We start from the raw sequence: 13684 nt of genomic DNA, 5'->3' as shown, positions 1-13684 counted from the left end.
AGTTGAGAACAAAAACAGTCTTGGCTTCCTTGCCCTGCCGATCCTGTGGGGAGCCGAGGTGGCCCTTCACCCAGGCTGTGTGTCCTTAGGACTCATCCGCGAACAGGGACTGGCAGGGGCGTCTACACTCAAAGTGCTTCTGGCAGCAAGGCCCTGACCTTGTCCCCCTAACAGAGGGGACAAGGATCTGGGTGCCAGGGCTCTGTCCTGGGCTCAGGCTCCTCTGACCCACCCGAGCTCCCCGCAAGTTCCCATAGTCTCTTGGTGACAGGCAGTGGCTGGAAGCTGCTCTCCCTCCCTCCTTCCCTCCCTCTGCCCTGTCCGGCTACATGTGGAGAGCTGCTGGACCTGTCATTGCTGGCCACCCTGCCCAGTAGTCCTCTGGCCAGAGCACCGCAGGCCGGAAGTAGCAGCATAGGGTCCCCCTTGGAGATCCTGTGCGTTTGGTCTTGCCCCAGGGAGCCATTGTGGGTCACAGTTTGTCCAGTTCCATGGGCATGGCAGGCCCCTGGGGCAGCTCTGTCCCCTTCCCTCCGTTCTCCTTGCAGCTTCTACAGCTTCCCAGCTTCCCAGCTTCCCTGGACTTTGCTGTGTCCACCTGTGCATGGTGGCCCTTTCTCCCTCCACGGCCTGCTCTGCCACCCTGTTCATTTTCCTTGGGGACCTGCAGGGGTACAGGTGGGAAGGTGCTCTGAGTTTGGGGGCTGTAGGATGAGGAGATGGGCAGTGCCTCCAGGAGGCCAGACCACTGGCATGGACGGCTGGCACCCGCTCCAGCCTCTGGCTCTCTGGGCTTTGCCACCTCGAAGGCTCCCTGGTGCCGGGAGAGGATTGGTGGGACTGCGTGGCAGAGTCCCGCAGGGTGTTTATTTTCCTCAGGCTCCTCCCCAGGACCGTCTCTCGTGCCCCCTGTCTGGACTGGCTCTGGTCGGAGCAGCGGGAGGACTGTCGGGCACACCAGGGTGGCCAGGGGCCTCTATGCCCCGCTAGCGGGAAGGATGCCAGGTACCTCTCAGCGCCTGCCTGCTTGGCTCTGCCCCAATCACTTCCTCTGCATGATCGCTGTGGCGCCGCAGAGTCCCGGAGCTGGTGGGGTCGCGGCAGCAGGGCAGGCCCCCCACCCTGGCACGCAGGCCCTCAGCTGGTCCCTTCTTTTCCTTCAGCTTGGAGGCCTGGGTCCCAGGCCCGGCATTGTGTCCTGGGGAACGGGACCCATGATGCCCCACCCTGGAAGGACTCAAGCAGGGCTAGGCCCCTTGGGGACTCCTAGCCAGGGGGTCCTGGCTGTTCTGAGGGTGGGGGAGGCAACAAGGTGGTGACGGCTCTGCCAGACCCAGACCTGGGCTCCTGGCTTTGTGATTCTTGCCTTGACGTGCCTGTGCTTCCAAGTGCCTGAGAACGTGTTTCTGGCTGACCAGCCGACCTTGCAGCTCCTCGGGGTGACCTTGGTTACTCCAGAGGACATTTACAAGTGGGGTGAACGATTGCACCGTCAGCCTGTCGTGCTCAGTGTCCCCGAGACTGGTCTGCTGCTGGGCCTCTGTGGGAGTTGGGGGTGGGTGCGATGGCGGTGCACACGCAGGGACTCGTGAGCTGGATGTGGTGGAGGGGGTGTCATGGTGAGCAGGTCATTCTGAGTAGCTTCTTGGATGGGCACCGTGGAAGCCCATGTTCTGGTTTTCTGTTTTTGTCCTAAATAGTTGGAAAACAGCAGAACCTTTATTTTAAGCTCTCACATGGCGGTGGCAGCCTGGCCGGGTCTCCGTAGGAGTTCCATGGGTGGGAGGGGCCTTCGACATCAGGTGCATGGCTTGTCCTGCCTACTTAGCTCCCTTTCCTCTTGGCACCCTTTTGGTGACACATCTGCAGCATCTTTCAGGATGGACCTTAGGCGTTGGGGAAGCCCAGGTGGGATATCACGAGATAGTCGTGGAGGTGGCTCAGCAAACCGTCATTTTTGTGTGGGAAATGAAATTGAGGCCCTAACTGGGCCAAGTCCATCCCTGGTACAGCTCCATGGGGTGGGGAGCCAGCTCCCTGGAGCGCCTGTCCCTACTGTTGGACCTGGAGCCAAGGCGCCCTGGCGTGTGGCTGAGGTGGTGCTGCCCTCTGGTGTCGGGTGGCGGAACCACACCCCGGCCTGGAGGCCCTGACCCATACTCCTGTCTGCTTTTTCAGACCGAGAGTCCATCTTCTTCAACAGCCACAATGTGTCGAAGCCGGAGTCCTCATCCGTTCTCACGGAGGTATGTACCACCTCCTTGGTGGCCTGGCACGAGGCTGCCTTCGCCCAGGGCTGGGCATCATGGGAGGCCCTTGTCCACATGCCAGGCCCAGGCCTGTTCCCCAGCCCCTCCTGCCCTGCTGTCTTCTAGCCCGCGTGCTGGTGGCATCACAGCTGTGCACACATTGTGATGAGCATGTGGGGGCCAGGGCGGGAGGGCTGCAGGCAGCCCCCACGAGCTCAGAGAGGCTTGCTCCCTGCTGTCCCTCGCTCTGTTCGTGAGTGTCCCTTGACAGCCTGCTGTGTGCTTCTGCAGCACTAGGGTGGTGTGTGACCCCCACCCCTGAAGCCGTGGCAGCAGGCAGCTTGGCTGGTGCTCAGTGAATGTTGCCATGGCAGTGTCCAGCTGGGTGTCTAGCAGCCTCCCTGCAGCCTCGCTGGGATTGGACCCCAGGCCCACTTCCAAAGCTGGCTCTCCCAGGAAGCCAGGGCGACCTACCACTCTGAGGACTGCTGGGCAGTGTTCCACAGCAGACGGGAGCCTCCACGGGCAGTCTGCCGTCCCTCGTGGGCCTAGCGGGCCAGCAGTTTTGCTCTCATGTCCCCTGCACTCAGGACTTGCTGGGGTCCTGTCCCCCCTAGAATGCGTCCATCTTGGTATCCTGGGAGCCTTTGCTTTCTCGTGGCCTCCTCCCTCTTCAGGGCTGGGCACAGCCAACCCTGGGGATCTGCCCTGGCCTTGTGTTCCTGGCCCCCAAACCTGGGCAGCCTGTCTAGCTGTTGTTTGTTTCTGGTGTGAACAAGGACCTAGAGGGACACCACTGTCCCCAGGACCTCAGTAGCTATCCCCCAGGAACAATCAAGAGAAGCGCCGGGCCTGGCTGTGTCGCTGTGAGGCGTAGGTAGATGCTCTGTGCAGGGAGGCTCGGCTTGCCCCAGCATCTCCAGGGCTTCCTCCCGCCAGCCTCACGGAGCCTTGGCCAGTGTGCTGGGCTGCAGAGGAATTGGCACGGCACAGACTTTCTGAGAAATCATCCCTGCCAGTGCCTTCGCACAGCACAGGGCTAGCGCCCACTGGGCTATTCACCAGTACCAGGGGGACACTGAGGGCTGCATGCAGGGTGGCCCACTGGGAGTCACCCTCTTGGATAAACCCCTGTTGACTGTGGGCCTCAGTTTCCTCATCTAAGAAATAGGAGGGGTCAGCCTAGAGTCACAGCAGGGCCCTTCCTCTGCCTCTCAGACCTACAGTGGCCCCCCCTGGCCTTCACATGTGACTGCTAGTCAGGAATCCGTCAGGACTAATGCTTCCAAGAAAAGAAGAAGCAATGCCAGCCACATAGCCTTCCTGCAGGACCATGGCCGCCATGGCCTCCCTCAGGCCGTCTATGTCAGCTCCACCATGGGAACTGGTGTCCAGAATACTCCCTTACCAGTCCTCCTGCCCTGTGCCACCTGGAGCTCTGCCAGCCCTGTCTCAGCCCCCCTGAGAGCACCCTGCAGGGACCCACACTGGCCTCGGAGCCCCACCTCCTTCCCCAGGAGGCCCTTGACCTGGGTAGCTCCACTCAACCTGCAGGCCCCAGGGGCCTTCTACCTTTCGGAGCCCTCATAGGATGTCCTTAGGAGCAGTGGGCCTCCAAGGGCACAGCTCAGTGGTAGGGCACTTGCCCAGCATGCACAAGGCCCGAAGTCCCAGCCCCAGCACCTCGGGAGGTTGAAAAAAAAAAAAAATTTGCTTTTCTGGGAAAAATAGCCCCGGTCGGTCCCAAGCTCTGGCAAGCCATGTCATCCCTTTGAGCCTCAGACTCCTCATCCTGCCCAGAGGAAATCCAGGGGTTCTGTGAGTTGCTGTCTGAGCGGTGCCCACTGCCCGTGTGCAGGAAGTTCTCAGTGTTGGCCATGAGCGGTGGCCCCAGGGCACCCACAGAGCTCCTTCCTGACTCCCCACCTCCTGGTTAGCAGGGTACCTTGGGTGGTTGGTGTTGAATTCCCGGGGAGGAGTTCTACCCTTGTCTTGTCCCAGGCTGGCTGTTTGGGTCTGGACAATCAAATGGCTTCAGAAGGATTTGTGAGATTCCTCAGCTGAGCTGGGAAAGTGCTTTTAGAAACAGCTCATCAGGAGACGCGGGGTGAGAGGAGCTGTCTGCCCTGGGCCCGCCTCTGTGTCAGCCCCGAGTCCTCACTGAAATCTCAGGGCAGAGGCATTCTCATTACCCACTTCCGGGGTGAGGAAACGGGGTCCAGAGGTTCGCTACAGCTAGGGCAGGCCCAGGGCATGGGCAAGCCTGGGGTCCACCTGGACCTCTGACTTGGTGAGGATGCTGGGCTGTGGACCAACTGCCAAGCTCCTCTTTGGACTCAGCCTCTGACCCTGAGTGTCCCAGGGAGCTCAGGTGAGCTCCTGTTCAGCCAGACTGCCACTGTCCCTGGGAAGCCCCCAGGGAGACACCAGGGCACTCCTAGGATAGGAAGGTGCCAGCCTCAGTCCCTGCTTGGTGCTCTCCGGGAGGGCATGCTGTCCATTTCAGGGCCAAAGACCATTTGTCTTGATGACCAGGGCTCAATGCTCAATCCTCTGACCCAGCCTCGCTTTTAAACAAATTGAGGTGAAATCCGCATGGATAAAATTAGCTGTTTTAAAGTGAGAAATCCAGCGCGACTGGTCTGCTCACGTTGAGGCACACCACACCACACCTCTGCTTCCTTCCAGAACATTCCCATCCCCTGGACTATGAGCCCCCCACTCCCCATTCCTCCATTGCTTCACTGATTCCTGTCTCCACAAATTTGCGCCTTCCGGAAGTTTTATACGGATGGAGTCATGCAGCACGAAGCTGTCTGTGGCCGCCCGGCACGCGCACTCGTGATGTCTTCCGAGTTCGTCTGTGTTGTAGCGAGTCGGATTTTGTCCCTTGCCACAGATGAACGGCACTCCATGGCACTTACCCTGTGGCTTGTTTACCCCCTGCCCTGCCGATGCTGGTGGGGTGGGTGGCTTCCACCTCGAAGGTGGGGGAGTGAGGCTGTGTGGACGCAGGACTGCGAGGCAGCCCTGGGTGGGACCCCAGGACGGGGCCTGCGGGGCCACCTGTAATTCCCGGTTGGCTCTCTGATGCGCCGTATTTGCAGCCGCACCCCTTCCTCTAGCCTCTGAGCTTCAGCTCCAGAACTCCGGTGTTTCATAGGCACCTAGCTGAGCCCTGTTCAGGCTGAGGTCACCCGAGGCTGTCCCTGCCCTGGAATTCAGAAGCAGCGCTTCTGGCCATCCAGGCCCATGGCCTCCACACCTGTCACCCTCCTCCTCCCTCTCAGCAAGTCTAGGATGGAGGCTCAATCAGTCCCATTTTACAGCAGAGTAAACTGAGGCAGAGAGGCCACAAACTTTTCTCCAAGTCCCCAGAGTCAGCAAGTCACTGCAGGATTCACATCCAGACCCTGGGTCCAAGTCCTGGCTCCCAAAGCCTCTGGTGCAGTCTTCTCATGCCCTGGAGGCTCCCACTGGGCTGAGCTCAAGCACGTGGGTCCTCATTGCCTGTCCCAGGCCACTTGGAGTAGAGGAGAGAATGGGCAGTGCGGGGCGGTCCAGGGCAGGGTGGAGACTGTGCACCTGGACAGCCCCATTACCCCCCAGAAGCTTTGCTGACCGCTGCGCTTGGACCCAAGGTGGGAGCAGCCCTGAGTGCCCCTCGGGAAGGAAAGGGGGGTTGGAAATCCAAGATCACCCGCCTGGAGCCCTTCAGGGACCAAGACCCGTCCCGAACCTCAGCCTCAGGCCGGAGGGCGTGGAGGACTTCCCGCCACCTCCGCCCTGGCCGCTGGCCTCCCCAGGCCTCTCTCCCCCACCCCACCCTGCCCCAGTCCTCCCTGCCTTCAAGGTCAGGCTGCAGTGACCTCTGCACCTCGGTGTCTCCTCGGTCCATAGCGACTCTCCACCACCTTCCTCCCTGCTGAGAAATGGGTCTAGAGCCTGGGGACACCGAGGCCCAGACCCTGCCCTGTGCTTTCACAGGCCAGCCCGACCCCCTCTGAGCCCGTTGCCTGTGTGTAAGATGCCATTGTTGACCTCGGTCCCTCGGATGGCAGCCAGCAAGGCCGTGAGCAGCACCCCACCTGCCCAGCTCGGGCAGGACACAGAGGTGGTGGCCTGGTGCTGGCTGGGGTGGGTCTGCCCTGCTTCCTGGCCCGAGGGATGGCAGGGCCTGTGGCACTCCTCACCCCAGCCTAACCCCTGTGTGTCTCGCAGCTGGACAAGATCGAAGGTGTGTTCGAGCGGCCGAGCGACGAGGTCATCCGGGAGCTGTCCCGGGCCCTGCGGCAGGCGCTGGGTGTGTCACTGTTTGGGATTGACATCATCATCAACAACCAGACGGGGCAGCACGCAGTCATCGACATCAACGCTTTCCCAGGTGAGCAGCACGGCTGGTGGCCTGAGGTGGCAGCCATCAGTCTGCCACCTCTGCACACCTGGGAACGGGCTCTGGAGCGGGAGGGGATGAAGGAGCCCAGTACTGGGCATCCTGCACCAGGGAGGACCGGGCCCAGGCGGCCGGGTCCACGCGCCCTCTCACCTTGTGACCTGAGCCGCCAGCATAGCCTCGATGTCCCAATCAGTCCGTCCCTTGAGCCATTCCAGACTCACAGCCGAAGGGACTTTGAAGGGCCACAACCTCTGCTGTTAGGTGAAGGGAAGCCATGGACTAGAGGGTCACACCGCACGTTGGTGGCAGGGTGGACTAGAGGGTCACACAGCACGTTGGTGAGAGCGGACTAGAGGGTCACACAGCACATTGGTGGCAGGGCAGGTGCTTCAGGACCGTGCTGCACCCAGCCCCCAGCCATGTGACCTGTGCACCGCCCACAGAGTGACAGGTGGAGTCCAACCAGGTCCCACCTGTCCCCGCAGCAGGCCACTCGCTCACCCGCGCCCGGGCTCCTGGGCTCAGGCTGGCCTGCCTCTGCCTCCTGAGGGCCGGGGCTGCGGGCCTGGGCCGTGCGCCCCACCGTCCACTCTGTTCTCAATGGTGTCTCTTCAAGCGCCTCGCGGGAGGGGGAACCACCGCCCTTGGCTCATCTCCTTGGCCTGCACCTCCCAGCTCTGGAGCTGCGGGTGCCGGGCACCAGCTAGGTGGCTGAGGAGGCCATGCCTCTTCCACTCCTGGGCACGCACAAGCTGCTCCAGGCAGCACCCCTGTGCCCAGCTAGGGAAATGGAGGCTTGGGAAGCCACTGGCTCCTTTTGTCCTCCAGCTGTCACTGACCAGGTGCTGTGGGTCCCAGCTAGTCCTGACGCCAGTACAGAAGTGAGCTGGACTGCCAGGTCCCAGCCGGAGGCCCACACCATAATTGGGAGGGAGCAAGAGACAGAAGGGTGGGGGTGGCTGGTGGCTCTTCTGTGAAGCTGTGACACCAGAGCAAATCCTGGCCAGAAAGGAAAGAGCCACCCACCAGAGATGGAGCAGTGGTCCCGGGCTGTGGGCCCCGTCTCTGAGGGCAGCCTGCCGCGGCATGGTCTCACTTTGGGGGCAGTGTCTAAGGTCCGTGTTAAGCCCACGTCATTCAGTCTGCCTCAGTCCCCCTGGGTGGAGTCTTGAGGCAACTGAAGCCGGAGGGAGAGGGCTGGGGACCTGGGGTGCAGCAGAAGGACGTGAGGAATGAAGGGGCGAGGCAGGGCTGCAGGGTGGTCGGGGGGGACTCTGGACCATGGACTGCGGGGGCCACACGTGGAAGTTCTAGGAGGAAGAGTGGGAGGCTTCCCTGTGAGCCCACCGTGTCGTGGGCCCAGGGCAGTCTGTCAGGGAACAGTCACTGAGCCATTGTGGACAGGGAGGCTTTTTCCAGGAGTCGAGAGAAGGGCCATCCTCCTAGGGCAGGAGGGTCGCGGCTGCGCCCAGCAGAGGCTGGTGAGGAGTCTGCTGCCGAGGTGGCCCCAGAGACTGGGGCTCCAGGGAGCCGGTGCCAGGGAGACGGCTCTGCTTGCCAGCCCTGTAGAGCACTCCTAGGGACAGCAGAGGGGTGGGCGAGCTCAGGGCCTCAGGTGTAGTAGCAGCCCTGTCAAAGAGGCCACCCACTGCCCGGTGGTGTTGACCCCTCTGTGTCCCAGGCCTGTGTAGAGACAGGCAGCAGCCAGTCTCCCCCTCCCCACTGCACCCTGGAGGACTGCTGTGATCACCACTTGCCAAGAGGACGAGGTCAGGCACTGAGGGACCTGTCCGAGGTCACGGGTCCCTACGTGGTGGAGCTAGGGCTGCACTCTGACCATGAGATTTCCTGCCTCTTGGCAGAGCCCGGTGCTGAGTTCAAGTCCAGGCTCTGCCTTCACAGTCCACGACGGCTTGGCCACCTGACCTTGGCCCCATCCACCCCTGCGCAGGTGGGAACAGCATCTCCCACCCTGCAGTGTGCCCAGGACCGTGTGGAGCTGGCTCCTGTCCTGGTCCCCCCTGTCTGCGTCCCCCCTGTCTGCACCTGCTGGTGTCAGCCCACCCCGCCTCCTGCTCCTCCCAGGCCTCGAGGAGGCAGCGGCCTCTGCACATCCCCCAGCCCCAGCTCTGCGTGCGGCGCTGGGCCTGGTCTGGGATGAAAGCAGAGCGATTGCTGAGGAACTGCCTCTGGATTCCCTGGAGACCTGCCTGAGTGTCCCCTGTGTCCTTCCTGCTCACACGCCTACCCCGGCTCCCAGCAGCCACCCCCACAATCCTGGGCGCCTCAGACCCGGGTCTGTCCTGCCCTTCACCCCTGGCCGCAGGCTGACGGGGCACCCAGTCCGGGGCTCCCAGCACCAGGCTGTTCTAAGACACCGACAGGTCAGTGGCCTTGATCCGATCTCGGCTGTGCCACTTAGGAGCTTGTGACGCTGGGCCTCTGAGCCTCCACGTCCTCCTCTGTAAAGGGGCTGCGAGGAGGCAGCAACCAGGGGACGGGATCCCAGTCCTGTGGCCGGCACCGCCCGCGTGGCCTGTGGACACTGGCGTGGATTCGTCACCATCCTCTCTGGTTAACAGTCCCACGTTTTCATCTGTAAAGTGGGCGGGTCTGTGAGGGTGATGTCACCCAGTGCTGGACATGGAGGCACTGCGCTCCAGCCACATGGCCCTTTCTGTTTCTGCCGTGGGCCTCTCTCTGCAGCACATCAGTCAGCTGCTAAGTGATGAGTGGACACAGAGGAGCCCCAGCTGGTGGCCCCGCACACGGCCGTGCAGTGTTCTGAGGCTACACAGGGCCGTGTCCCAGGCTTTGCCACCCGTCTGTGCGAGTGGCTGGGAATGTCAACCAGGGCATGTGCCGGTGTTCAGTGACCTCTCGGCACGGGGTGCAGTATCCAGGGTGGTCCAGCTTCAGCGGGGCGGGCAGTACCCAGAGCCCCCCGAGCTGGTGGGCTGCAACTCCTGCCCAAGACCTCTCCTGCGCTGCTGTCTTCCTGGAGCCGCGGGCCAGTTCTCGTCCTTCCAGACCCGCCCTGGCAGGCCCCACCTAAATCTGAGGATCCCAAGGACTTTGCTTCACATCTGCGTTGGGAGGTGCCGCCCTAGGCAGACACTGGCAGTTCATGTGGCCTGGTGGGCAGAGCCTAGAGGCTGTCTCTGAGTGCAGGGGGCACCGAGGGCCTCCTCCTGTGTTTTAGGGTGAAAAAGGAACACTGGATTTGGGCTGTGGCTGCTCTGGGTCAGACAGCACCGGTGTTCTAGCCCCTCTGGTTGATGCCCATAGAAGCCTCTACCACAAGATGTATCCTCTTCAGTGGACAGCTGAGGCTCAGGACAGATGCAGGAGCCAGGAATCAGGCCTGAGGCCAGGTTCAGGCAGACCCCATGGAGTCTGTGTATCATTCAAAGTGGGCTTTGGTGCTGCCACCTCCAGCCATTATCTCACCCCCTCAGGTGGGTGTGTTCACCATCTTCCCATTACTGTAAGAAAATACCTGAGATAATAAAGCTAAAAAGAAGGAAGGTTATTGGGCATGATGTCTCATACCTGTACCCCACAACTTGAGAGACTGAGGCGGGACCATCGCAAGTTCCAGGCCAGCTGCGCCATTTTTGTTTCTACTGTGGGCGTCCCTGTCTCAAAATATTCAAAAGGCTAGGAATGTAGCTTGGTGGTGGAGTGCCCCTGGGTTCGGTCCCAGTATCACAAAGAGGAAAGGTGGTTTGCACTCACAGTTGGGAGCTTTCAGTCTGCTCTGTGGCCCTGTGGCTCTGGGGCCTGTGGCAGAGCAGCATATCATGGGGTGGAGGTCATAAGGCAAAGGAAGCGCATTCTCCTAGTGTGTGGGAAGGGGGAGGTGGAGGGTGCCAGGTCCCTGTACCCCTTTCCAGGTCCCCCATGACCAGAGACCTCCCACTAGGTGCCACCCCTCAGGTCCCCCACCTCCAGCATGCGGGCCCTCAGGGGACCCTTATCCACACCATGGCAGTGGGTGGACAGGTGCTCACCACTTCACAGTGGCTCACCGCTTCTCAGGGTCAGGGCCAGCCCCTGGCCCCACGGGAGTGACCTGGCTGCTGGTCGGCCTGTCTCCGCTCCCCAGCCCGCTGGCTGACCTGCGCTGTCTGTCTCCACCCCAGGCTACGAGGGCGTAAGCGAGTTCTTCTCAGACCTCCTGAACCACATCGCCACCGTCCTGCAGGGCCAGAGCACGGGTGCAGCCGCCGCGGGGGACGCGGCCCCGCTGAGACACAGCAGGCTCCTGGCCGAGCAGGCGGGCAGCCTGGCAGGCGAGTGGACGTGCAGCGCCAGCCCGGGCTGCTGCGTGCTGGGCCAGGACGCGCCCTGGAAGACCGAGGCCGAGGCGGGCGCGGGCAGCGCTGCCAAGCTGCCGCACCAGAGACTGGGCTGCACCGCGGGCGTGTCCCCCAGCTTCCAGCAGCACTGCGTGGCCTCCCTGACCACCAAGGCCTCCTCGCAGTAGCCACAGAGCCAGGACCCAGAGGGTGGCGGAGCACGCCACTGGGCATCGGCCCCCAACGGACGCTACTCAGAATTCCCGATGATCTGATGCTTTTTTTTAATTTTTAACCTGATTTTCTGATGTCATGGTCTAAATGAGGGGGGAGATGGAAGGGAACAGCCTCGGGGATGGGGACCCCGCTTCCCGCCTGCGGATCTCGTCGGAGTTGACACGGCTGAGTTTCAACACTAGGTCTGAATGTGGGGGTGTGTGCGTGCGTGGGTGGGTGGTGCTAGGAGCGTGTGCACATCCGTCTGTCTGTCCCCACGGCTGCTGTGGACCAGGCTCTGGGACCCTGGAGGGAGGCCCGCTCCTGGGCTGTGGCCCAGCAGAGCGCCGAGAATGGTTCTCCTCCTTCCAAGTCCACCCACGCCCCTGACCCTCCCCTCCCTGTCCACCTTGGCCCTTCCAAGCCGACCCCCTCAGGGCTGCTGCTGGCCCCTCCCCAAAGCCCAAGGACGACAGGCCCTGGCGGGGAGCTGTGTGCGGCCCCGACCCCTGCCCACGGGAGAAGAGGAAGTTTCCAGTGGGCTGAGGCCCATGTCCTTGGTCGCTGCCACTCCTCACTGCTCCCTGGGGGCCACCAGGTCCCTCCCAGGGTCCCACCTAGCACTGCTGTTCCCTGGACCCAGGGGGGCTGCTGGCTTGCCCAGGACCACTCCCTCAGTCTCCTCCTAGATCCCTTCTCTCCAGAGGGCAGTCAGGTCCAGGGCAGGGCAGGTCAGCTGGTGCTCGGTGTCCTGCCCCCTGGGCAGCCTGCTGCTCCCCCAGCACCCCAGAGGACGGGCAGGAGCCTCTGCTGGGAATCCTGGCCAGCGGGGTCCCTCTTCCTGGGCAGGAGGAGGCTGCCCTGCGGTTCACTCCTGCACACAGTGGGCACTAAGCCAGCCTGCAAGACAGCCACACCGCCCCAGACCCGCTCGCCACAGCAGCAGGCCACCACTGGCTGACCCAGTCCGCAGGAGGGGCCGCCGAGGGTGCAGCCCAGTGAGGGGCCTGGGCCCGGCATGATCTCGTGTCATGAAGTGCAGTTCACTTGGGAAGAGAAGGGCCACTGAGCTGTCCCGCATGGTCCAGTGGGACGGAGGACACTGGAGGGAGCGCCAAGGGCCCTGGAGAGCCGCTGAGCCCGGCACTCAGGGCGGGGACCCTCCTTTGGGCAGCTGCCAGGACCCGAGCCATGGAGCTGCCTGGCCGCCTCAGAATGGCCCAGGACTGGCCACGTTTACAGGATCTGAGCGTTGACCCTGGTGGATGTCTGCTCGTCACCTGTCCTGGGCCTGACCCCGAGCCCGGGACACGGGACGCATGGCAGCCTCTTGCACTGCTTTGTCTTCAAAATAAACTACTGAGATCAACCTGCATTTTCCACACGTCTCTGGGTGTGGCTCCTGTTCTGTCACCTCCCACAGTGTGGCCTCCTGAGGCAGAGTCCCAGCCCCCGCTGCCTGGAGGACCCCGACGACCTGCATGTCTGTCCCTCTGATCAGTCCAGGTCACGTGGGTAGCGTCCAGGGCTGGCTGTCGGGGAACTGCCTTCTGGCGCTATGGCCCTCCTCTGGCCTCCACGCAGTGGTGAGTGGGGCAGTTGGTTCCCCCCATGGAGCTGGGTCTTGTGAAGGCCTAGGGACAGTACAGGAGCAACCTCAGGCTGGTGGAAGCCATTGGCAACGTGGAGCATGGATGGGCACTATGGGTGGTGAGGGGACGCCAGCCACCCCTGGGGGGGCCTCAGTAGCCAGGCAAGAGACCCTGTCCTCTAACTGCCCCATGTGCACACTGACCTTGTTGGTCCCAGGGTGCTGTCCCCACTTGGTTCCCCTGAGGCCTTGCTGGCCTTGGCCTTGGGGCTGGGTGTTGGGGAGACAGGCCCACTGAGGAGGTGGGTGGTGGCAGGCTGTCCCCTGGGATGGTAAGAGCTGGCCCCACAGGAGGACCCCGCTAGGCAGAGACCAGCCCTGCCAGCAGCCTGGGGCGGCCGGGCTCATACCCAAGCTTCTGTTTCCGAGTTGGCCGGCACGTCAGCCCCGGGGCTTCCCATCTTGCTGGTGTTCAGGGGACTGGGCTGCTGAGGGGCAGCGGAGCAGGAGACAGGACCACACATAGCTGAGCCTTGGAGTCACCTGCACGGCCTGCTCTGTCCTGGGCCCAGAGGCATGGCCTCCATCTCTGCCTGAGGACACTTCCCAGGGCAGCGTGTCTGCATACACATGACGCCCAAATGCCAGCTCTGGTGTCTGTCCCCACTGGAGGAGCAGAGGGCGTCTGTCTTAGACTAGGGTCGTCATCCCTGGTGTCCTGCAAGTGTGGCTTTGCAGTGCGTGGTGGGTGGGGCTGACTTGGGGTCCCCAGCGCCATTTGTGGCAGTCAGATGCCCCTGAAGCCTCAAGGGACTCTGGGGCATCTGGCACAGGCCTGCCCATGCCTGTAACCCTAGCAACAAAGGAGAAAATGACCTAGAGGAAGGGGTCCTCAGAGGCCACCAAGTGGGCTTCACAGCAGGCTGACTGA

At 62.5% G+C, this 13684-nt stretch overlaps 1 protein-coding gene across 1 annotated transcript in view; it reads left to right on the top strand.

Annotated features, from left to right (window-relative positions):
* Positions 1-12537, top strand: part of Itpk1 (inositol-tetrakisphosphate 1-kinase) — a 78435-nt gene extending 65898 nt beyond the window's left edge. The window contains exons 7-9 of the mRNA XM_048799223.1: positions 2179-2246; positions 6471-6633; positions 10791-12537. Coding sequence (XP_048655180.1) covers positions 2179-2246; positions 6471-6633; positions 10791-11134 — 575 coding nt within the window. The 3' untranslated portion in view covers positions 11135-12537. The remainder of the gene's footprint in view (positions 1-2178; positions 2247-6470; positions 6634-10790) is intronic.
* The last annotated feature ends 1147 nt before the right edge of the window (positions 12538-13684 follow it).

This window comes from Marmota marmota, unplaced genomic scaffold (assembly GCF_001458135.2).
Source record: "Marmota marmota marmota unplaced genomic scaffold, marMar, whole genome shotgun sequence".
In the NCBI taxonomy this organism is placed as follows: Eukaryota; Metazoa; Chordata; class Mammalia; order Rodentia; family Sciuridae; genus Marmota; species Marmota marmota.
This window is presented reverse-complemented; position numbering and strand designations above follow the sequence as displayed.